The 26,780-nt window shown below is 45.1% G+C and overlaps 1 protein-coding gene across 3 annotated transcripts in view; it reads right to left on the bottom strand.

Moving 5' to 3' along the window:
- Nucleotides 1–10,305: 10,305 nt before the first annotated feature.
- LOC123758863 (homeobox protein unc-4 homolog) overlaps nucleotides 10,306–26,780 on the bottom strand; it is a 62,771-nt gene continuing 46,296 nt past the window's right edge. For 2 of the 3 annotated variants that reach the window (XM_045743618.2, XM_045743617.2), the window contains exons 2-3: nucleotides 15,929–16,101; nucleotides 10,306–12,478 (exon numbers count right to left, since the gene is read on the bottom strand). In XM_045743618.2, coding sequence (XP_045599574.2) covers nucleotides 11,675–12,478; nucleotides 15,929–16,101 — 977 coding nt within the window. In that variant the 3' untranslated portion in view covers nucleotides 10,306–11,674. The remainder of the gene's footprint in view (nucleotides 12,479–15,928; nucleotides 16,102–26,780) is intronic. The other variant, XM_045743619.2, reaches the window with a different exon arrangement.

A 26,780-nucleotide genomic window follows, 5' to 3' on the forward strand; every position in this document is an offset into this window, starting at 1 on the left:
TGTATGTGTGTGTGTGTGGTGTGTATGTGTGTGTGTATGGTGTGTGTGTATGGTGTGTATGTGTGTGTGTATGGTATTTGTATGTGTGCGTGTATGGTATTTGTATGTGTGCGTGTATGGTATTTGTATGTGTGTGTGTGTATGATGTGTGTGTGCGTGTATGATGTGTATGTGCGTGAGTATGGTGTGTATGTGCGTGTATGGTATATGTATGTGTGTGTGTGTATGATGTGTGTGTGTGTGTGTGTATGGTATATGTATGTGTGTGTGTATGATGTGTATGTGTGTGTGTATGGTGTGTGTGTGTGTGGTGTTTAATACCACCATAATACCAGGTATTATCACCTCAGACAACTGATAAGATAATTGAGGTAATTATCATTATAACTGGCTATCGGCGATAATTGACGTTCGAGAGACGTTTGTTTGACGCACTTGGTGATTATAAATATACGTCGTGTATTTAAACGTCTGTATACACACACACATACACGGCCTGACGGCTGAGTGGACAGCGCTCGGGATTCGTAGTCCTGTAGGGTCCGGGGATCAATCCCCGACGGAGGTGGAAACAAATGGGCAGAGTTTCTTTCACCCTGATGGCCCCTGTTCACCTAGCAGTAAATAGGTACCTGGGAGTTAGACAGCTGCTACGGGCTGCTTCCTGTGTGTGTGTGTGTGTGTGTGTGTGTGTGTGTGTGTGTGTGTGTGTGTATGTGGAAAAAACTATTTGAACCCTGATAGCCACGATAGCCACGATAACAGCCGCTATATTGAACCGATTGTAGCCACGATAGCGACCACGATAGCCACGATAACAGCCGCTATATTGAACCGATTGTAGCCACGATAGCGACCACGATAGCCACGATAACAGCCGCTATATTGAACCGATTGTAGCCACGATAGCGACCACGATAGCCACGATAACAGCCACTAACAGTAGGCCAAGAGGAACTACACTTCTAGGAACGTAAAGTCCTTCCCGAACCTCCGACTTCGGAGAATATAGACGAACCCCCGAGATCCGCTTCAGGTAAGATCCAGGTATAAGTGAATCAGCTTTTGCAATAAAACATGGGGGGTGCAGGTTGGTGGACCAAGAGCTACAGTCCTCATTCCCTCTGTTGTTGTTGTTATAGATTCAGCTACTCGGATCAAGTTCCAAGTAGCACGGGCTATGGTGAGCCCGTAACTTACCTGGCACAGGAGCGGGGCAAGAAGCACGGGCTATGGTGAGTCCGTAACTTACCTGGCACAGGAGCGGGGCAAGTAGCACGGGCTATGGTGAGCCCGTAACTTACCTGGCACAGGAGCGGGGCAAGAAGCACGGGCTATGGTGAGCCCGTAACTTTCCTGGCACAGGAGCGGGGCAAGAAGCACGGGCTATGGTGAGCCCGTAACTTACCTGGCACAGGAACGGGGCAAGTAGCACGGGCTATGGTGAGCCCGTAACTTTCCTGGCACAGGAGCGGGGCAAGTAGCACGGGCTATGGTGAGCCCGTAGTGGACGGGAGATGTCTCCACCTCATTCCCTCTGTGGACACTTAGATATAATCACTCTTAGGGTGAGGTGAGCACCACTGCCTCACGTCACTCTTCTCCCTATCCTCGACTCGTGCGCCATCTTTGTAGCATCCCTAACCTATCTTCTTCAGCCCCCCCCCCCACCATCCCCCAACTATGGGCCAATTTAAGTCTGGTTCCATGGCCTCGTTAATGGCGCCATAGTAACTCTGAGTGTAATGTGGGATAGCGGAATAGGACACAGACAGACAGATAGACAGAAGCAGAGAGAGAGAGAGAGAGAGAGAGAGAGAGAGAGAGAGAGAGAGAGAGAGAGAGAGAGCCGACTCGCAATGGGAACGCTCTCTCTCTCTCTACATGTATTTGTGGGTTTTTTAGTAGTTTAGGGTTCAAGTTAGTATGTGTTCACGGAGAGTTTGGTCTTGGTGGAGAGTTTGGTCTTGGTGGAGAGTTTGGTCTTGACGGAGAGTTTGGCCTTGATGGAGAGTTTGGTCTTGACAGAGAGTTTGGCCTTGACGGCGAGTTTGGACTTGACGGAGAATTTGGTCTTGACGCCCACTTCACGAGTCCACTTCATGATTGGCCAATTTGATTTATTTTTGTATTCCAGGACCTTAACACTAATAATTCACTGAAATAGACCCATATTTTATAATATAAAATGTTGTATACTTCACTCCTCCGTCTGGTCTCCGAGTACATAGTTGAGCTGTTTAGTCCAAACCTTCGCTCCTTGAGAGGAACAATTGATTATAATTGATTATAATATAATCTGATTATAATAAATTAATCTCTCAATATGGTTTGAGGAAAAGATCGTTAATCAAGTAATCTTTGTCACTAAGTCACTCCACTCACTGTCTATCAGTCATATAATGACTGATGTCACTGTGACATCTTATTGTTCTATTGTAACAACGCAAATTGGTCTTGAAGTCACTAACTACTTTTGCTCAGCTGTTACACTGTAGATGGTTTGTGTTGGGTTTGGCAGCTTGTAGAGCTAGAGCTGCCTCAGGCTCTGTAGATGTCTTCATGCAGGTCGGTGTTCAATCCCCCGACCGTCCCAATAAGTGGTTGGGCCACCATTCCCTTCCCCCCGTCCCATCCCAAATCATTATATCCTGATCCCTTCCCAGTGCTATATAGTCGTGATGACTTGGAGCATTCCTCCTGATACTTCTCTTCCCTTGTGTGTGTGTGTGTGTGTGTGTGTGTGTGTGTGTGTGTGTGTGTGTGTGTGTGTGTGTGTGTGTGTGTGTTTACTAGTTGTGTTTACTAGTTGTGTTTTTACGGGGGTTGAGCTTTGCTCTTTCGGCCCGCCTCTCAACTGTCAATCAACTGTTTACTAACTACTTTTTTTTTTCCCAACACCACACACACACACACACCCCAGGAAGCAGCCCGTGACAGCTGACTAACTCCCAGGTACCTATTTACTGCTAGGTAACAGGGGCATTCAGGGTGAAAGAAACTTTGCCCATTTGTTTCTTCCTCGTGGGGGAATCGAACCCGCGCCACAGAATTACGAATCCTGCGCGCTATCCACCAGGCTACGAGGCCCCCCCTGTGTGTGTGTGTGTGTGTGTGTGTGTGTGTGTGTGTGTGTGTGTGTGTGTGTGTGTGTGTGTGTGTGTGTGTGTGTGTGTGTGTTTACTCGTTAATTGAGCAGAATCTGACAGCTACTTGATAAGTACTTGTTGTGGTCTAAGTCAATGATCTTCTCTACCTCATCACCCAAGTGTAGGCCTATACTGATGAATTCACTCTAACCAATTCATCTGGAACAATAATGGAATTTGCAGCTGAGAAAACACAGGTGATGCTGATAGCCCTGGAACGTGATATTGCAACAGGAATATATATGCAAATGAATGGCAAAAAGCTATTGTTTACTTATGAGCTTAGCTTTAGCTTAGCTTAGCTAAATCAAGTTTAGCTCCTTGTTGATAAAGAGCTGCGTGTTCAACATAGCAGCCAAGAAATTGGGGCAAGAAGACTCATCTTAGGTCTTGATATGCTCTGGTTGGACTGGTTGGAATTTTTCTTTTTAAAGTGCCTCACCTGGCCCAACTTCCTGGACATGCAGGAGTTGGGAGCCACAACGCAAGGCGCTCAGCCATCAAGAGCCTCATGCCACCTGGTGCTATTCTCAAGAACATTCCCCCCATCAGAGGTCATACATTCCCAAGGAGGTGGAAGGGGGTGTGACACCTGTATAGAACATGTTCTCTCAAGACGCAGTTATTCGTGAAATAGTCAGTTAAGACACCATATGGAGAATGACGCACTTTTTGAGACATTCTCCATCCATATGGATTTGATTGTTACAATCCTCACGTAATTGTAAGAATTAAATGACGCTCGTTCCTAATATAAGAGAGAGAGGGAGAAAGATAGAGAAAGATAGAGAAAGCTAGATAGATAGATAGAGAGATAGAGAGAGAGAGAGAGAGAGAGAGAGAGAGAGAGAGAGAGAGAGAGAGAGAGAGAGAGAGAGAGAGAGAGGGAGACAGAGAGAGAGAGAGAGAGAGAGAGAGGGAGACAGAGAGAGAGAGAGAGAGAGAGAGAGAGAGAGAGAGAGAGAGAGAGAGAGAGAGAGAGAGAGAGAGAGAGGGGGAGACAGAGAGAGAGAGACAGAGAGAGAGAGAGAGAGAGTGTGCCTGGTAAAGGCTCATATACCCCCCCAAATACCCCCCCTCCACCCTCTCCACCCCCCCCCCCATACCCCACCATGAGAGGACACGTGTTAATCAGTGCATGGGAGCACTCCACAACAGCCAGAGTAGAGGCTTCACCCCCACCACCCCCACAGTGCCCCGAAGTGCCCACCAGTATGTTAATCCTTCCCCACCTATTATATGCTTCCCCGGCGATCGATCACGGGCCTATAATCTTCCTCCTGTGGTGCATCTCGGGCTATTCTATAATTTGCATAATTCTTACGGTCTATCCATCAGGGGGAGGCTGCCATTATTAATTTCATCCTACCCGGCATTAGGTCTGTTTAAAGCTCGCGGACTGGAAATTAAGTTCCTATATTGCTGGTGGAAACACAAAAAAATGGGGGATTTAATCTCAAACTATTTGGTGGGTTCCTTATGGGGGTTAAGCCTAGATCATTCGTGTGGGGGGGGGGAGGGGAGTTGGTATCGTGGTTAGGTTCAAATTGGTATTTACTGCGGTCTGTTCAGGTTGGTATGTGTTCGGTGTGCTAAAGTGTAATTCGACCGGAATTGATGGATTGCTCATTTAGTTGTGTGTACCTACCTAGTTGTATTTATCTAGTTGTGCTTGCGGGGGTTGAGCTCTGGCTCTTTGGTCCCGCCTCTCAACTGTCAGTCAACTGGTGTACAGGTTCCTGAGCCTATTGGGCTCTATCATATCTACACTTCAAGCTGTGTATGGAGTCAGCCTCCACCACATCACTGCCTAATGCATTCCATTTGTCTACTACTCTGACACTGAAAAAAAAGTCTTTCTAATGTCTCTATGGCTCATTTGGGCACTTAATTTCAACCTGTGTCCCCTAGTGCGTGTGCCCCTTGTGTTAAAATGTCTGTTTTTATCTACCCAATTCCTCTGAGAATCTTGTATGTGATCATGTCCCCTCTAACTCTTTTGTCTCCCAGTGGCGTGAGGTTTAATTCCCGTAGTCTCTCCTCGTAGCTCATTCTCCTCAATTCCAGTACTAGTCTCGTGGCAAACCTTTGAACCTTTTCCAGTTTAGTGTTATGCTTGAATTGATATCGACTCCATGCTGGAGCCACATACTCCAGGATTGGTCTGACATATGTTGTATACAATGTTCTGAAAGATTCCTTACACGAGTTTCTAAAGGCCGTTCTTATGTTAGCCAACCTGGCATATGCTGCTCATGTTATCCTCTTGATATAAGCTTCAGGGGACAGGTCTGGCGTGATATCAACCCCCCAGGTCTTTCTCTCTCTCTGACTCTTGAAGTATTTCATCTCCCAAATGATACCTTGTATCAGGTCTCCTGCTCCCTACACCTATCTTCATTACATTACATTTGCTTGGGTTAAACTCTAACAACCATTTGTTCGACCATTCCTTCAGTTTGTCCAGGTCTTCTTGAAGCCTCAAACAGTCCTCCTCTGTCTTAATCCTTCTCATAGTTTTGGTGTCGTCAGCAAACATTGAGAGATATGAGTCTATACCCTCCGGGAGATCATTTACGTATATCAAAAACAGGATAGGTCCGAGTACAGAACCCTGTGGGACTCCACTGGTGTGTGTGTGTGTGTGTGTACTCACCTAATTGTGCTTGCGGGTGTTGAGCTCTGGTTCTTTGGTCCCGCCTTTCAACTGATGTACAGATTCCTGAGCCTACTAGGCTCTATCATATTTACATTTGAAACTGTGTATGGAGTCAGCCTCCATCTCATCAATGCCTAATGCATTCCACCTGTTAACTACTCTGACACTGAAAAAGTTTTTTTTAACGTCCCTGTGGCTCATTTGGGTACTCAGTCTCCACCTGTGTCCCCTAGTTCGCGTACGACTCGTGTTAAAAAGTTTATTCTTTTCTACCCTGTCAATTTCTCTGAGAATTTTGTAGGTAGTGATCATGTCTCTCCTTACTCTTCTGTCTTCCACCGACGTGAGGTGCATTTCCCGCAGCCTTTCCTCGTAACTCATGCCTCTTAGTTCTGGGACTAGCCTAGTGGCATACCTCTGAACTTTTTCCAGCTTCGTCTTGTGCTTGACAATGTACGGGTTCCATGCTGGGGCCCCATACTCCAGGATTGGTCTTACATATGTAGTATACAAGATTCTGAATGATTCCTTACACAGGTTCCTGAAGGCAGTTCTGATGTTAGCCAGCCTCGCATATGCCGCAGATGTAATTCTTTTTATGTGGGCTTCAGGAGACAGGTTTGGTGTGATATCAACTCCCAGATCTTTCTCTCTGTCCGTTTCATGAAGTACTTCATCTCCTATTCGGTATCCTGTGTCTGACCTGTTTTCACTGCCTAGTTTCATTATCTTACATTTACAGTCTGCCTAGGTCATCTGACAGACTGACACACATCACACATCTGAGTGAGTGAGTGTGTGTGAGTGTGTGTGTGTGTGTGTGTGTGTGTGTGTGTGTGTGTGTGTGTGTGTGTGTGTGTGTGTGTGTGCCTACCTCTTAGTGTCTTCAAGACATTGAGGACTAGTTCTTTATCCCCCCCCCTTCCCCCTACTTTCCTTGCGACACCTGCTACGTTATTATTTTTTCTGTTAAACTTGTGGATGGAGGTGGCTTTTACAACTTCTTCCTTCAGTGAATTCCACAGGTTGTATACCTGTACAGTGTACGAAAAGTTCCTTATACATTCCTTCGACTCATTTGTGTTTCCAGTTTCCATCTGTGTTCACTTGTCCTATTTTCTCTCAATCTGAGGAGACTTGTCTGTTTCTCCCTTAATATTTTGTATGTTGTGGTCATGTCCACCCGCTCTGTTTCTTCTGTCCACCAGGGTTGTATGATTTAGTTGCATTATGTAATGTTTAATAACTTAACCCTCTTAGCTTTGGCACGAATCTTGTTGCAAATTTTTTGTACTTTATATTTTTTTTAATTTTTATGCTTCACTAGGTGTGAATTCAATGCTGGTGCTGCATTGCTGTGAGGGTACCACCTCTGGTGTAAGTATAGGGACCCATAGCCTCGGAGAAGAAAATATAGAGTATTCAGAGAAGACCTTGTAGATTCTCACTGAACACTTTAATATTTCCTTCTTCTACCACCCCTATTCTTTTGTATATAGACATATTTGTTTTATTTAAACTTTGTTACAAAAAAGGAGTTACATATAGGGTACAAAGATGGTTATCATAAGTTGTCGAGTTCCTCCAGCTCCTCGGATTGCGGGCAGGAACCCTGAATGCAGTGTGCATTTTCCCTCTGTATCGCGCTGGAAAAGGAAGCTGACAGCTCTAGGGTTTCTTGTTGTTTCAATTAGCCAGAAATCAGTACCTTAAAAAACTGGTGGGACTCTTACCCCAGGCGCCGAGTGTCTCAGAAGCAATGGGGACAAAATTGTAGCGGTGATCCAGTTCTTTGTACTTACGGGATTTGGCTGATTGCCTGTGGGTGGCAGCGCCACCTGGTTGTGCAACACTGAGGTTAATGTAGGTGTTAGCCAGGGTTGATACGCACGTGTAGTCCCATACCAACTGCTTGCCATTCTTCCAGGGGTTCACTGTGATACCATCCGGGCGACCAATAAGAGCATCAGAGTTACGGGGCGTTAGGTAACGGGGCTCTCTTTCAGCTAGGCATCCAGCTGTGGTGAGGCTCCTCTTGATGATGTCGTTAACTTCACTGTGCCTCGAGTGCCATCCCCCTGTGCCCCTATATTATAGGTACATTTTATATATATATATATATATATATATTTTATTAAATATGACCGAAAAAGTAAGATTAATAATTCTAACACGAATTTTCTCAATCTTTCGTACATTATGCTTCACTGTTGGCCGTTTTTCTGGTTTTATAGAAAAACGGCCAGCCTACTCATGAGAAACTCTCCAGACACGAAACAGAACGCTTTAAAAGAGACTAACGTCGTCTATGCCTTCAAATGCCCACTTGGGGACTGTAAGCTCCAAAAAACCCAGTATATAGGCAAGACAACAACATCTCTTTCTAGGCGTTTAACGATGCATAAACAACAGGGCTCCATTAAGGAACATATAATCTCTTCCCATAACCAAACCATCGCCAGAGAAATCCTAGTAAACAACACAGAAATCATCGATAGATACAGCGATAGCAGGCGGCTCGACGTTTGCGAGGCACTACACATCAAGAAGTCAACACCAGCAATCAACAGCCAATTATTGCACAACTATATTCTACCCACCTCAAGACTCCGCTCCAATATAGAAGCATCAAGAAATATGGACCAATAGGCTTTCTACAAACACTTCTATTCAATATCCATTGTTTCGTGTTCTGTCTTGTGTTGATACTTTTAATACCCTATTAATATCCTCTAATGCCACATCATCCTTCCCACCTTACTCAAATGTAATGCCACATCACCCTTCCCACCTCACTCAAATGTAGATATAAAATCAGGGAAACGCAAGTTCTAATCAGTTGTGTATTTGTGAAGTCTTTGAAAATGTAATAAGTTTTACGAAACGCGCCCGTGTCGCGTCAGACTAGAAATAAAAATGAATTTTGGAGAAGTGATTTTTGATTTACCTCCAACAGTGAAGCATAATGTACGAAAGATTGAGAAAATTCGTGTTAGAATTATTAATCTTACTTTTTCGGTCATATTTAATAAAATATGTCTACAGGAAAGACTGCTACCAAAATATACTAATATATATATATATATATATATATATATATATATATATATATATATTTATATATATATATACATATATATATATATATATATATATATATATATATATATATATATATATATATATATATATATATATATTCACTAAGAACTCCTATTTTACCCGGCCAGGATTCGAACCTATGACGTCCAGAATCACCCCTAAACTTACACAGTACCGTGACGACCGCACCATTGATCGTCTTCAGGATCAGACATCTTAGACGATCACTGATGTGCTGGTCATGGTACTGTGTACGTTTTGGGGTGATCCAGGACGTCATGGGTTCGAATCCTGGCCGGGTGAAATAGGAGTTCTTAGTGATCTATGACTTGCGCGTTCATGCAGCCTCCTCCCTTTCCTTCCCTCTTTCCTTATTACAGTGTAGTAGTAGTAGTAGTAGTAGTAGTAGTAGTAGTAGTAATAGTAGGCATCCATCAGTCTCAGGAGACTATGGAGTTGTGCTCTGGTTGTCGGTCTGGAGTGGCCTCTCCAGGGCACAAAGCTAGGGTAGGTTGATATCGGGAAGAAGCTGTTACCCATGCAGCAGGTCTCCCCCTCTCCACGGCGCCGAAAGTCTCAAATGGAAAGGCAAACGCCAATACGATTGGTTCCAGCGCCGTCGCAGGAACTGTCAGAACGAGGTTGAAGGTAACATCGAACTGCCCCTGGGAGGCTCCAGCTCTGGACGTGACCTCGAAGTTGGTGAAAGAAGACACAGGGACTCCAAACCCGGAGACCGCCGTGCTCGGGGCCGGAGAAGAACCACCCCAGCAAGGGCAGGAACGACCCCAGCCTCCTGAAGCAAAGCCTGGGGGCCGCACGAGCCCCAGGAGGTGGACGGCCCGGTCCTGCACCTACGGGTTCCAGACAAAGATCGTCACCGCCCTCTTTCATCCGAGGCCGGCTTTCTTAAAGACCAAGCAGAAGGAAGAGTAATAATTATTAATTACAACAATAATTATTATAATTATTATTATATTATAAATATAATTAACTATTTTGACACTGAATTCTTTCTAGTGTCTATATTCCTTGGAAAACACCGCATTCGTTAGGATTCCTGAGAGTTTTGTTTCCGTGAGTCCAATTACATCAGGGTTCACTTCTTCTTATGCTCTTTCCCTAAATTCACTTGCCTTGCTTGTTATCCCATCTTTGATCGAGTACATTACCTTGAAGCTGACTCTCTTCTGTCCTTCCTCAGTTTCTGTTCATTTCACTGGAGTTGGGGGACAAGGCGTGTGTGTGTGTGTGTGTGTGTGTGTGTGTGTGTGTGTGTGTGTGTGTGTGTGTGTGTGTGTGTGTGTGTGTGTGTGTGTGTGTGTGTAGATCACGAGAAATCCTTTTTTTGTGGGCAGACCTCGAGAAGGCTGAGTTAATAAAAAATCCGGAAAGTGTAGTTAAGATTTTTATTGATATGGAGGAGTTAGAAATTACTGAGAGGGGTAAAGGTTGATATACAAACTGCATTTTGTCCTCAACAACAACAACAACAACAACAACAGCAGCAACAACAATAGTCCCTCCTGCTGTATTCAAGTTTCCACCGTGGAGTTCTCAACCTTAAACAGCTTAGCTCTCGTGAGTTAGGTAATTTTTCTTAAGTCTGGGGGTTTATGTCATCTTTATTGTGAGTTAAGGAATAATGAGATGCACAACATTGTTAACATCCAGAGAAATGGAGAGATTGTCAGTGCTCAGACGTATATATATATATATATATATATATATATATATATATATATATATATATATATATATATATATATATATATATATATATATATATATATATTTATATATGGAGTAAATAATCGGTTTATCTTAACACACGTATAAGCCAAGATAGATTTACAACCTAAATTCTTTCGTAATAATTAATAATATAAAATACAATTTTGTACAGCTTCCTGCTAGCAGTCTTTGGTAGTCAGGTTTACCCTGGCAAATAGCAGTGAAATGATGTCAATTTCCTTGAGAATTCCAGACAAAGAGACCCCCGCCATCAGTGAAATATTCAGTCCATCTTATAAGACACCGGCTCTCAGTTCGTGATGTTCCCTGTTGTTCTCTCAGTCCCTGAGAAAACCACATCATGTGCCTGTGGGCCACATAAGTCATAATAATGCCTACATATGCTGCCTGCCCTCAAGTCATACGGTGCCCAGCAGTGATCAAGAAGGTATCAGAGGTTGTGTCCGTGACTTAGGAACCGCTCAGAGTAAAAGAGAACTCTGAACCGGTCTAATTAAACTTTATAAAACCGCGCAAATAAAAGGTCAGGAAATTGAACAGTTAATCAGGGATGTAAATAAAGTGGAGATAGGAGGAATGGGGTTAACCTCTCTCTCTCTCTCCTTTCTGGTCAGAAGCAGGATTAATGCACTACTCACTGCTCATAGGCCTATAAATGACGTCTTTAGCATATTGCAGGTTCAATGCCCTTGTGGGGTGACAGCGTTCATTTGAGGTTAGTAAGAACGAGAATCTCACATTTAAGGTTGAAAACATAAATGATTTCGAAAGATATGGGTATATAGGCTAGTGAAAATAAAAAACAAATATTAAAACGCAATGTCAGTAATTTTCTCTTACAAAATATACTTCCCAGGGGGAAAATAGCACATATATATATATATATATATATTTTTTTTTTTTATTTAATGTCAGAAAGTCTGCGGCCGGAAAGCACTTCTGATACGGTGGAAAGGCTATCATGTCAGATATTATGTATTTCTCTTTGACTAGCGACACTGATGGAGAATCAGCATTCTCGTCCATTAGATTCTTCTCCTGGCAGTTCTTCAGGCTTGCAAGCCACAGGCGTGTCTCCCTCAGTTCGAGCGCCTGTGTCCTCAGGCTTCTCCGGCGAATCTAGCGAAGCCATTTGGGCTGAAGAACCATGCCTTTCCAATGGACTTAAATGGTTCAGGGAGGATAATGTCCCCAGCGGATCTTCTCTCGTTGCCAGTGCTTCTGAGCCTATTAGCGGCGTTATGCCCTGATCGTCTGAATTATACGTCGTGAAGGACTCTCCGGATGACTCCGGTACGTCGCAGTCCGACGCAGAATCTTGCGTTTCGTGCTTCGTGGTCTGTAAGTGGAAGGGGTATCTGATATCCTGGGGTGTAGGGGGTGGTGTTGGTGCCCCTCTCAGAAGGGTCCCAGGAGATGGTGGACCTCGGTCTTCAGGTCTCGAGGGGGCTAAAATACTCTCAATGGAAAAGGTAGGTCTCTTAACTGTCGTCTCTCGCGGCTGTGTGTGTGGTTCTTGCGCGGCCTCGCCCACCACATCGATCTCAGGCTCCGGCTTGTGTTGCGTCTCGTACTCGCGCCGCAGCTGCTCGATGGTCACGTGGACGCCCTTGAGGGTCAGCTTGCGATGCTGGCGCTCCAGCTGCTTCAGGATCTTCTTCTCCCGCCGAAGTCGCTCCCGGCGCTGCAGTTCCTCAGGAGGGATGGGTTCGCCAGAGCAGGACTGCGGGTGGGCGTTGTGGGCCGGGCGACCCGGGCCCTTTCTCGTGTGCTCCTTCTTCCGCCACTTCGCGCGACGGTTCTGGAACCAGACCTGCCGAATGACAGGCCAAATGAAAATTCTATCAGGTTCTGGTGAATGAACCTAGTAATGTTATTGGCACCATATATGTACACACAGAAATCACAATAGCCTGATGCATCAAATGAACAAATCCACAAGAGCCTTGATGTGGGGTTCGAACCTATGTCCGAGAGGATCCAGTTCTAGCACAGTAGATTAAGACGCGTCTGGGATCCTCTCGGGCGTAGGTTCGAACCCTCATCACGGCCCTTGTGGTTCACCATATATGTACTTATACTAGAAATGTTTGCTAGTTATTTATTCACATTCATTTGAGTCCTTTTACTGTATAGTACAAACATAACTGTAGAAAAATAGACAAAAATGTATTACAAATTAAGTTGTTAGATCTATATTATACAGAAACTTTAAGTATTTTAAAAATCTTATAATCTATATTGAGAAAAAAAGTCTGACTGCCAATTTCTTGGAGGTTGGAAGCCAGGTGCTATAGGCTAGCCTCACTCAACTTTGTAGGGTGAATGGTCTGGAATACGGGACGAAAATAGGTTAATCGAAGGTCGGTTCTATTAAGATGAAGGGGGGGGATGGGGTCGGGCCTAACAGTGGCAACGCCTCCTATATTATATAGTAGCTGAAAGGTGTGGTGCCGAGTCCCTAGATTTCAACTCGAACACGTTCGACATTAATTCAGTATTACATTTTCTGAGACAGAAAGAGAAGGGGGAAGAGGGGTGGACAGATGTCAGAAGGGGATGTTGGATAAGAGTGGGGACAGAAAATGGGAAAGGGAGGGGGAGGGGAGATTGGAAATGGGGTAGGGAACTAAACAATATGGTGATAAGCTGTTGCAATCAATCAATCAATCAACTGACAACAAGTGCAGGCGATGAGTCACAATAACGTGGCTGACGTATATTGACCAGACCACACACTAGAAAGTGAAGGGACGACGACGTTTCGGTCCGTCCTGGACCATTTTCAAGCTAATCGACTTGAGAATGGCCCAGCACGGACCGAAACGTCGCCGTCCCTTCACTTTCTAGTGTGTGGTCTGGTCAACTGACAACACGTTCGTGTGGGTAAAGATGGACGGTTCGCCTCTACAAACAGCGACTTTGCCTTGTAACGAAACGCCTAATTTTCCACAGTCAAGACCCTTCATCCGAGCACAATTTCGGGAGCACCAATCACTGCCGATAGACAGAGAACACTGCTGCCGATAGAAAGAGAACACTGCTGCCGATAGACAGAGAACACTGCTGCCGATAGACAGAGAACACTGCTGCCGATAGAAAGAGAACACTGCTGCCGATAGACAGAGAACACTGCTGCCGATAGACAGAGAACTGTTGTTACTTCAGTGTTCCACTGAAGTAACAACAGCGTAGAGATCCAATTATCAGAATGTGAATTGTTATATTATACATAATAACACCCCCAAACGAGGGAGTATACATGCACACCGAGCGGTATACGCAGCTTTTCAGTGTATATTATACATAGAAAGTTTACTTCAATCATGGGGCTACGTTCAGACTTGGATAGTAAGATAACAAGGTGGCCTTAATAACCTTCCTGAGGTTGTTCGACCTTAAGCAAGCCGAATCTCACACACACCTCTGCCCAGGGGCCACATTCACGAAGCAGTTACACAAGCACTTACGAACCTGGGGCCAGATTCACGAAGCAGTTACGCAAGCACTTACGAACCTGGGGCCAGATTCACGAAGCAGTGACGCAAGCACTTACGAATCTGGGGCCAGATTCACGAAGCAGTTACGCAAGCACTTAAACCTGGAGCAAGATTCACTAAGCAGTTACGCAAGCACTTACGAACGTGTACATCTTTCCTCAATCTTTGGCGGCTTTGGTTACATTTATTAAACAGTTTACAAGCATGAAAACTTGCCAATCAACTGTTTTTATTGTTATAAACAGCCTCCTGGTGCTTCGGAGCTCATTAACTGTTTATTAATTGTACACAAAGCCGCCAAAGATTGAGAAAAGATGTACAGGTTCGTTAGTGCTTGCGTAACTGCTTCGTGAATCTGGCCCCAGGTTCGTAAGTGCTTACGTAACTGCTCCGTGAATCTGGCCCCAAGTTCGTAAGTGCTTGCGTAACTGCTCCGTGAATCTGGCCCGAGGTTCGTAAGTGCTTGCGTAACTGCTCCGTGAATCTGGCCCCAGGTTCGTAAGTGCTTGCGTAACTGCTCCGTGAATCTGGCCCCAGGTTCGTAAGTGCTTGCGTAACTGCTCCGTGAATCTGGCCCCAGGTTCGTAAGTGCTTACGTAACTGCTCCGTGAATCTGGCCCCCCATATCTGTTTCCCCAATACACTCCCGCCCTGACTTCTCAATTTTCGTTCCAGGTTTCATATTATTAAAGTGCCGGATAGCTTTTGGTTAGAAATCAGCTAATAATGGGCTATAACTTGAGTTTGGAAAATTTACACCCACATAAATATGGCTGTGAATGTTTTTCACCCACGTTACGTTACGTTACACAACAAAGGCACTGGTGGGGGGGGAGGGGAGGGGGGGAGGGGGGGAGGAGGGGGGGGAGGAGGGGGTGAGGAGGGGGGTGTGGGGGCGGAGGGGGGGGGTGAGTAGTGCACGTTCATTTAATCTACAAAAAAAAAAGTGATTTACACTATCTTTATTGGGATAGATATTATTATTATTAACATCTTTATTGACAACGCGAATTACAATTTTGCCTAATCTGAGGATTTCAATTAAGTCTTTATTAAAGTGAGGATAATGCTGGTATTCACTGCTACGTAGGATAGAGAGGGTCATACACAAGACAATAGGTCTAAACTTTAGGCTGAAGCACATATATATCACGGTTACAATCGTTTTATGTATGAATATGTGAAAGCAACTTTCTACTGTGCACTGCCACACAAGGGCAGGGATGGGTTCATAAGCGATGCGGCTTAGAAGTAATGTAAATCAAATTGTTCTTCATTCCTTAACATGGACAAGCACGCTTTCCTTCGCCTGATTAAGGTGTTGCTAGCGGATTCAAAATGTTACTGATTCCTTCACAGTGTTGCTGAGAGGTTCAGAATGTTACTGACAGGTTCAGAATGTTACTGACAGCTTCACAGTGTTGCTGACAATTCTAGCCTAATGGCCTACCCATCAGTGAGATTCATCACTGGTGGGTAAGGTACTCACTGCTACTCTGCCCCCTCCCTGAGTCCGACTCATCACTGGTGGGTAAGGTACTCACTGCTACTCTGCCCCCTCCCTGAGTCCGACTCATCACTGGTGGGTAAGGTACTCACTGCTGCTCTGCCCCCTCCCTGAGTCCGACTCATCACTGGTGGGTAAGGTACTCACTGCTGCTCTGCCCCCTCCCTGAGTCCGACTCATCACTGGTGGGTAAGATACTCACGGCGACTCGGCTCCTCCCTGAGTCAGACTCATCACTGGTGGGTAAGATACTCACGGCGACTCTGCTCTCGGTGAGTCCCAGCCTCATGGCCAGAGCCTCCCTCATGAAGACGTCGGGGTAGTGTGAGGCCTCGAAGGCTCGCTCCAGCTCCTCCAGCTGCCACGAGTTGAAGTTGGTCCTCGACCGTCGCCGCTTGGCTGCTGCGTCGCCGTCTGCGTCATCCAAGTCTGCGGAGAAATGGGGCCATGACCACACAAAGTCTGCGGAGGAATGGGGCCCTGACCACACAAAGTCTGCGGAGAAATGGGGCCATGACCACACAAAGTCTGCGGAAGAATGGGGCCATGACCACACAAAGTCTGCGGAGAAATGAGGCCCTGACCACACAAAGTCTGCGGAAGAATGGGGCCCTGACCACACAAAGTCTGCGGAAGAATGGGGCCCTGACCACACAAAGTCTGCGGAGAAATGAGGCCATGACCACACAAAGTCTGCGGAAGAATGGGGCCCTGACCACACAAAGTCTGCGGAAGAATGGGGCCCTGACCACACAAAGTCTGCGGAGGAATGGGGGCCCTGACCACACAAAGTCTGCGGAGGAATGGGGGCCATGACCACACAAAGTCTGCGGAGGAATGGGGGCCATGACCACACAAAGTCTGCGGAGGAATGAGGCCCTGACCACACAAAGTCTGCGGAGGAATGGGGGCCATGACCACACAAAGTCTGCGGAGGAGACGACACTATACCAACGCTGCCCCTGGTATCATACACTTATCATACCACATCAATATCATCATACACACACACACATCATACCACACTAGTGCCACCATACCCCACAAGTCCCCTACAAGGAAATATACGCGGACCAGCGCACCATACACAGACCCCCATACTATACACCACACAATACTACACACACACACACTCACTATACTGAGCATACACGTGTATGCGTATCATACTTGTGTATCTACATGGGTTGGACATGTATTATGAGTGAGATTGGGTGGTTATTAATTGGCCTCGTCTGGGCCATAATAGGCCTTCTGTAGTTACCTTTGTTCTTATGTTCTTAATAGCCAAATAGGGTGGTTTGGTCTTGGCCTAGATGCATAGGGTTATTAAGACCACCACAATAGTGGCCCTGACCAAATTAAACTTTGGTCAGGATACTTTGGTCAATAGTGTCCTGTAAGTAAACTTTTGTACGTGAACAGCGTCCAGGACTATACGGTAAACTCACAGTGTATATACATCGAAAAGAGGGGGAGGGGGGATGGTATACCTCTTGATTTATATATCCGTGTTAAGGTATGATGTATATACTCTGAACTAATATATATATTATCGTACCGTTGAAGTTTTACTTTATATATATATATATGTCGTACCTAGTAGCCAGAACTCACTTCTCAGCCTATTATGCAAGGCCCGATTTGCCTAATAAGCCAAGTTTTCATGAATTAATGGTTTTTCGACTACCTAACCTACCTAACCTAACCTACCTTTTTGGGCTACCTAACCAAACCTAACCTATAAAGATAGGTTAGGTTAGGTTAGGTAGGGTTGGTTAGGTTCGGTCATATATCTACGTTAATTTTAACTCCAATAAAAAAAAATTGACCTCATACATAATGAAATGGGTAGCTTTATCATTTCATAAGAAAAAAATTAGAAAAAATATATTAATTCAGGAAAACTTGGCTTATTAGGCAAATCGGGCCTTGCATAGTAGGCCAAAAAGTGAGATCTGGCTACTAGGTACGACATATATATATATATATATATATATATATATATATATATATATATATATATATATATATATATATATATATAATTATATATATATATATTATATATATATATATATATATATATATATATATATATATATTATATATATATATATATTATATATATATATATATATATATATATATATATATATATATATATATATATATATATATATATATAGCATTATCGTGACCTCAACTGAGGGTTATTGTAAATTTAGCTGATTATTGACTCCTATGGGTGAGGAGTGGATACTCAGGGGAAAGCACCAAGCCATTGCGACTATATAGCACTGGGAAGGAAGGGGTCAGGATAAGGATTTGGGATGGGACGGAGGGAAGGGAATGGTGCCCCAAACACTTGTGGACGGTCTCGGGGGATTGAACGCCGACCTGCGTGAAGCGAGACCGTTGCTCTACCGTCCAGCCCCAAGTTATATACAATTTTATTTTGTCCTTAATTCACCCCGCACTGTTGTTGTTGTTGTTGTTTAAGATTCGCTACTTGGAACAAAAAGTTCCAAGTAGCACGGGCTATGGTGAGCCCATCATTAGCACACAGCAGTTCAGATAGACTCGGTATGCATCTTCAGAGGCGGACACAACTCATAGCATCATTGGTGGACCAGTCACAGGTGGACCCAGCACAGGTGGACCCAACACAGGTGGACCAAACACAGGTGGACCAAACACAGGTGGACCAAACACAGGTGGACCAGACACAGGTGGACCAGACACAGGTGGACCCAACACAGGTGGACCAAACACAGGTGGACCCAACACAGGTGGACCCAACACAGGTGGACCAGACACAGGTGGACCCAACACAGGTGGACCCAACACAGATGGACCAGACACAGGTGGACCAGACACAGGTGGACCAGACACAGGTGGACCAAACACAGGTGGACCAAACACAGGTGGACCCAACACAGGTGGACCAAACACAGGTGGACCCAACACAGGTGGACCAAACACAGGTGGACCCAACACAGGTGGACCCAACACAGGTGGACCAGACACAGGTGGACCAGACACAGGTGGACCAGACACAGGTGGACCCAACACAGGTGGACCAGACACAGGTGGACCAGACACAGATGGACCCAACACAGGTGGACCAGACACAGGTGGACCCAACACAGGTGGACCAGACACAGGTGGACCCAACACAGGTGGACCAAACACAGGTGGTCCCAACACAGGTGGACCCAACACAGGTGGACCAGACACAGGTGGACCCAACACAGGTGGACCAGACACAGGTGGACCCAACACAGGTGGACCCAACACAGGTGGACCCAACACAGGTGGACAAGACACAGGTGGACCAGACACAGGTGGACCCAACACAGGTGGACCAGACACAGGTGGACCTAACACAGGTGGACCCAACACAGGTGGACCAGACACAGGTGGACCAGACACAGGTGGACCCAACACAGGTGGACCCGACACAGGTGGACCCAACACAGGTGGACCCAACACAGGTGGACCCAACACAGGTGGACCAGACACAGGTGGACCAAACACAGGTGGACCAGACACAGGTGGACCCAACACAGGTGGACCAGACACAGGTGGACCCAACACAGGTGGACCCAACACAGGTGGACCAAACACAGGTGGACCCAACACAGGTGGACCAAACACAGGTGGACCAAACACAGGTGGACCAAACACAGGTGGACCCAACACAGGTGGACCAAACACAGGTGGACCAAACACAGGTGGACCAAACACAGGTGGACCAGACACAGGTGGACCAGACACAGGTGGACCCAACACAGGTGGACCAGACACAGGTGGACCAGACACAGGTGGACCAGACACAGGTGGACCCAACACAGGTGGACCCAACACAGGTGGACCAGACACAGGTGGACCAAACACAGGCGGACCCAACACAGGTGGACCCAACACAGGTGGACCAAACACAGGTGGACCAGACACAGGTGGACCCAACACAGGTGGACCCAACACAGGTGGACCAGACACAGGTGGACCAGACACAGGTGGACCCAACACAGGTGGACCAGACACAGGTGGACCCAACACAGGTGGACCAAACACAGGTGGACCCAACACAGGTGGACCCAACACAGGTGGACCCAACACAGGTGGACCAGACACAGGTGGACCCAACACAGGTGGACCAGACACAGGTGGACCCAACACAGGTGGACCAAACACAGGTGGACCCAACACAGGTGGACCCAACACAGGTGGACCCAACACAGGTGGACCAAACACAGGTGGACCCAACACAGGTGGACCCAACACAGCTGGACCAAACACAGGTGGACCCAACACAGGTGGACCCAACACAGGTGGACCAGACACAGGTGGACCAGACACAGGTGGACCCAACACAGGTGGACCAGATACAGGTGGACCAAACACATGTGGACCAGACACAGGTGGACCCAACACAGGTGGACCCAACACAGGTGGACCAGACACAGGTGGACCAGACACAGGTGGACCCAACACAGGTGGACCCAACACAGGTGGACCAAACACAGGTGGACCCAACACAGGTGGACCCAACACAGGTGGACCAGACACAGGTGGACCAAACACAGGTGGACCAAACACAGGTGGACCAGACACAGGTAGACCCAACACAGGTGGACCAAACACAGGTGGACCCAACACAGGTGGACCAAACACAGGTGGACCCAACACAGGTGGACCCAACACAGGTGGACCAGACACAGGTGGACCAGACACAGGTGGACCCAACACAGGTGGACCAGACACAGGTGGACCCAACACAGGTGGACCCAACACAGGTGGACCAGACACAGGTGGACCAGACACAGGTGGACCAGACACAGGTGGACCCAACACAGGTGGACCCAACACAGGTGGACCAGACACAGGTGGACCAGACACAGGTGGACCCAACACAGGTGGACCAGACACAGGTGGACCCAACACAGGTGGACCAGACACAGGTGGACCAAACACAGGTGGACCCAACACAGGTAGACCCAACACAGGTGGACCAAACACAGGTGGACCAAACACAGGTGGACCAAACACAGGTGGACCAAACACAGGTGGACCAAACACAGGTGGACCAAACACAGGTGGACCAAACACAAGTGGACCAAACACAGGTGGACCAAACACAGGTGGACCAAACACAGCTGGACCCAACACAGCTGGACCAAACACAGGTGGACCCAACACAGCTAGACCAAACACAGCTGGACCAAACACAACCCCCATATGTCAGGCAACAAGGACAAACCTGGTCCACAAACTTAGGACCCAAGAGGACCATTTAGTCTGACCAACTTTTAAACTTTAAATGACGTCTAACTGCAGATGTTTGCAGTAGACAAACTTGGGATGCTTTTCCCAAGTGGTGTTTCGTAGTGATTGTGTACATGTGTGGTGTATTTATGGTATATATACTGTGTCAGGAACAAATCCACATGGGCCGTGACGAGGATTCGAACCTACGTCCGAGAGCACCCCAGAACGCAGGTTCGAATCCTCGTCACGGCCCTTGTGGATTTGTTCATTTGATGCATCACGCAATTGTGATTTCTGTGTGTAATACTGTGTCAGAGTTTGGAATATACATGTTAGATATACTGTGTCAAAGTATATATCAAAGTACTATCAATATACCACGTACACCGTTGTCTTGAGGTTATCTTGAGATGATTTCGGGGCTTTAGTGTCCCCGCGGCCCGGTCCTCGACCAGGCCTCCACCCCCCAGGAAGCAGCCCGTGACAGCTGACTAACACCCAGGTACCTATTTACTGCTAGGTAACAGGGGCATAGGGTGAAAGAAACTCTGCCCATTATTTCTCGCCGGCGCCTGGAATCGAACCCAGGACCACAGGATCACAAGACCAGCGTGCTGTCCGCTCGGCCGACCGTCCCTTCTTAACTTTCATCTCGGTAAACATTTTCATTAATCATAATCATTAATAATCACGTAGAAAGTAATCTTCTAGACGAGTCGTAGCGAGGACCACGTCTGGTATTTAGCGTGATGAGAAATTAGCGTCATTTAACCATATCAAGCAAAAGGGAAAGGGTAATGGGAACTCAACTCCCAGTCAACCCCCTCCTATGACTATCCCCAAACACCGACTAGTCACCTTGCAAAGTTTCGTGCGCGTCGCCCTAAGCCTCTGACCACCACCTCTGACAGACCGTCCCTTCACATTCCTTCCCAAGTGCTTCGTCAGCACGCCGGCGCGGGGTTTTCTCCTCGCAATAACGTTGTGAATGGAAACAACATCTTTATCTAATGATGACCACAAACCACACATCAGAGAATGGAGAAACGACGACGTTTCGGTCCGTCCTGGGGGCAAGATTCACGAAGCATTTACGCAAGCACTTACGAACCTAGAGCCAGATTCACGCAGCAGTTACGCAAGCACTTACGAACCTGTCCATCTTTTCTCAATCTTTGGCGGCTTTGTTTACAATTATTAAACAGTTAATGAGCTTCGAAGCACCAGGAGGCTGTTTATAACAATAACAACAGTTGATTGGCAAGTTTTCATGCTTGTAAACTGTTTAATAAATATAACCAAAGCCGTCAAAGAGTGAAGGAAAGATGTATACGTTCGGAAGTGCTTGCGTAACTGCTTTCGTGAATCTTGCTCCTGGACCATTATATCAAGTCGTGTGTCTTAGTACGGGTACAAGACATGATAATGGTCTACCAGGACCGAAACGTCCTCGTCTCCTCATCTTCTGGTGTGTGTTTAGGTCATTAACATATGGTCATTAAATATCTTCAACCACGTTATTGTTATTCATCGTATGAATATCTATTTTTTCTCGTTTGACGACTCCGGGTAATATAGAGAGACGAGTTAATATATATTAGAGAACAGCATGCACGCAATGACCCTATATGACAGTATATCATATACTCAACAAACACGCCTTGTGTCAGGCCAACATGGACCAACATATTACATGTGTTATGCAGATGTACATATAATGATAGTTGTTGGAGGGATCAGTGGCATATGGTGTCTAATTAAGCAGATCCCAACACTCAAGAGGTGGTACCCTCACAATTATATATATATATATATATATATATATATATATATATATATATATATATATATATATATATATATATATATATATATATATATGTCGTACCTAATAGCCAGAACGCACTTCTCAGCCTACTATTCAAGGCCCGATTTGCCTAATAAGCCAAGTTTTCATGAATTAATGTTTTTTCGTCTACCTAACCTACCTAACCTAACCTAACCTAGCTTTTTTTGGCTACCTAACCTAACCTTACCTATAAATATAGGTTAGGTTAGGTTAGGTAGGGTTGGTTAGGTTCGGTCATATATCTACGTTAATTTTAACTCCAATAAAAAAAAATTGACCTCATACATAGAGAAAAGGGTCGCTTTATCATTTCATAAGAAAAAAATTATAGTAAATATATTAATTCAGGAAAACTTGGCTTATTAGGCAAATCGGGCCTTGAATAGTAGGCTGAGAAGTGAGTTCTGGCTACTAGGTACGACATATATATATATATATATATATATATATATATATATATATATATATATATATATATATATATATATATAAACTGCTCAACCACATCCTCCAACAAGTGTTTGGAACGATGTGTAACAATTTCAAATATCGAATAAAAGAGCTGTTGTCTCACTCAAAAAAAATTTTGGGGGGTTTTAAATCAAATTTTAGAATCAAATTATGTGCTCAGAAACGAGCCTCTGAACTACCTTACGTAGTTCAGAGGCGGTGATCATGTCTCCGTGGCCGCAATTAGTAAATTGTGGCCGTGTCCGTTCGTTCCTGAAGAGCTGAAATAGGAACAAAAGGGCCCGAACACCCCCCCAGGGGCGCCGGTAGCTTGTTGGTGAAGCTTTAATACACCCGCCATCATTACCGCAGATTCGTTAACAATCCAATTACTTGGATTTGACGAGAGCGGCATTGTTAGGAGTGAGGGTGGAGAGCTTTAAGAGCACCGTGGCACAGTATCGGCCCGCCAGACATAGTGCTCGCTGGAGGCTATGTAGCTGCTGCTTCCTTACAGTCTGTGTCACATTCATCACCACTTTATTACCGCCGCTCTAAAGGCATCTAATGCCCCCACGCCCAACGAGGCTGTTGTGTCTGGCAGCCGAGGCTATGAAACCACACAAAGGAGCTATCTGTGTGCGACGTTCGAAGGTCCTTATTAATCGAAGCCGAGAAAGCGCGGGAAGCTTCCGGGAAGACAAATACGCCACTAATAGATCGGTAACGAGGCTTGTGGTGGGCGTGTTTACGATAGATAGGGCCATCTGTCTATCCGGGGCCCATGTGTCTATCTGGGGCCGTCGTACACAACAAAGCGCTTGCCGAGTAGACAATCACGAGTAGACAATCTCGAGCGTATAAATCGCCTTGCTGTGGCATCTTACCGATACGCAGTTCAATGGTGTATTTTGGTATACACGTTCGCATCACGTGTCTCCGTCACCCCCACCGGGGTGTTGTATGGGGTGTGTATATACACTTGCCTTAGGTGTATTTACACCTGTGTCCTGCCTCAGGTATCCATTGCGTATACCTTGTTATTATCCCTGAAGTTTTCATCTCTGCCGCGGGAACGCTTTGGCAACGCCGTTTATCATACACAAAATACAGCGTCGAGGACAATGGTCAGCTACTTGACCATAATACACGGTTGTATTATCTCGTGTTCTTTATGGTATGAGGTAAATGCATACAGCCATTACCCAGAGAGGGGAGGGAAGGCTTGGTGGGTAAGAAGGGGTGGGGGGGGGGTCAGTAGGGAAAGGAAGAGAGCTGGGGCATGATAAATCATCCCCCCATCCCACATTAATAGTGACAACATTCATACAACAGTGGTATACAGCGATGTATTCCTGATAGGTTCCAGCTGTCGTTCCCAATGGCCTGGGATACAATTGGCTAAAACAGCATTAATTTATCTTGTGTATGCTGTCACTGTATATTATATATATATATATATATATATATATATATATATATATATATATATATATATATATATGAATGAAAACTCACACCCCATTCAGGCTTGTTTGCATATATATATATATATATATATATATATATATATATATATATGTGTGTGTGTGTGTGTATATCACGAAAATAAACACGTGATTAAGAATGTGACAATGTCAGACCACGGAGGAAAAATGAAACAGGAATTTCCTTAAGTACTTTCGTATATTAAATACATCTTCAGAAGGTGAAGATGTGACCTTCTGAAGATGTATTTAATATACGAAAGTACTTAAGGAAATTCCTGTTTCATTTTTCCTCCGTGGTCTGACATTGATATATATATATATATATATATATATATATATATATATATATATATATATATATATATATATATATATATATATATATATATATATATAGACAGTACCTGTAGCCATTTTGCCCCCCCAAAATAACAGCCATTTCTCAAAATAAAAAAACCCCAGACGGGTTATGGATTAAAAGGCCAAATAGAGAGAATAAATAATGATCTCAATTAGTTTAAAAGGAACTTTTAACGCCGGCAACTACAGAGTTTGTTGACAGTGTGTTTTCATCTTCGGTCATAAGGTAAACAAAAATCTTTGTCATTTGAGTCTGTTTACCGAGGTTCTGCTGCTCTTGTTTTCCAAAACAATAAATAAATAAATAAATAAATTGAAGCTCTAGTACACTTGCCTACGTTAGCAGGCAATTTTGAATTTAGTTTTGAATAGGTAATTATTTAGATGTATTAACAGCATCAAAACTAATGCCAAATCTGAACAGTCTTTTCAAACTTATTTTATGAGGATAAAATTGGTGAGCATATAAGTCTTGAAATGGTATTCCTACATTTGATGGTGAAGCAGTTGTGAGTTAATCAACAGATATGCTTATCAATAGATATGCTTAACTGAATATGTTAAATAAACAACTGCAAGGAGCATACGGGCTCACCATAGCCCGTGCTACTTGGAACTTGTTCCTAGTAGCTGAATCTTTAACAGCAACAGCAAGGAGCAAATAAAACACTTGTTGGTGCAAAGACTGGTTCATAAGGCTAAGGTAAGAAATCCAAAGGCTTCTTGACCAGACCTCACACTAGAAAGTGAAGGGACGACGACGACGTTTCGGTCCGTCCTGGACCATTCTCACAATCGACTTGATAATGGTCTAGGACGGACCGAAACGTCGTCGTGTCTCGGAGAGGTTGCAGGATCCAAGTAAGTTCAGTAGACCTTCTGGTTTCAACTCTTTTGACCATGTCGTAGCTCAGTCGATTAAGGCAGCGTCTGGGATGATCTCGGACGTAGGTTCGAATCCTCGTCACGGCCCTTGTGGATTTGTTCGTCGTCGTCCCTTCACTTTCTAGTGTGTGGTTTGGTCAACATATTTCAGCCACGTTATTGTGACTCCTCGTCCCCAAAAGCTTCAATGGATTTCTGTAATTATGCCAAAAGATGTTTTTTTTTTTATAAGAAAAATTTTGCCAACAGTTTTGTTGGCAAGGTAAGTATGAAGTTACTGATGCTGCTGTACAAGTGATTACAAATCACTTGAGCACAATGAGTACCTGCAGACAAGTATGTAAAGTGATTTACTAATCAATAAAATTGATTATCTAAATTGTGATTTACACACATAAATCCCAGCAGCGTGATACATCAATGTCTCGCTATTGTATATTGTATTGTAATTTATCGCGGCGCAATCGACTAAGGCGCGTCTGGGATCATCCCAGACCTAGGTTCGAACCCTCATCACGGCCTTTTGCGGATTTATTCATTGGCATGTGATTTGAATGAATGATTTTCCAAACTCAAAACAAACAAAATCCCTCTTGAACAACTCCACCAATGCTAGTGGATTTAAGTGTAGTGACTTTGCCATATCAACAAAAATTATCGTACCTGAAAAAAGATGACCCCGTGACATTTATAACATTTCTCCCCGTGACATGTGCCCTCACATGTCAAGCGGCCACCGACATCGATCATCCAGAGTCGTAAATTAAATTTTAACTTTTCTGGGAGAATCCCCGTCAGCT

The sequence above is a fragment of the Procambarus clarkii genome, chromosome 31 (genome assembly GCF_040958095.1).
Source record: "Procambarus clarkii isolate CNS0578487 chromosome 31, FALCON_Pclarkii_2.0, whole genome shotgun sequence".
Taxonomy (NCBI): domain Eukaryota; kingdom Metazoa; phylum Arthropoda; class Malacostraca; order Decapoda; family Cambaridae; genus Procambarus; species Procambarus clarkii.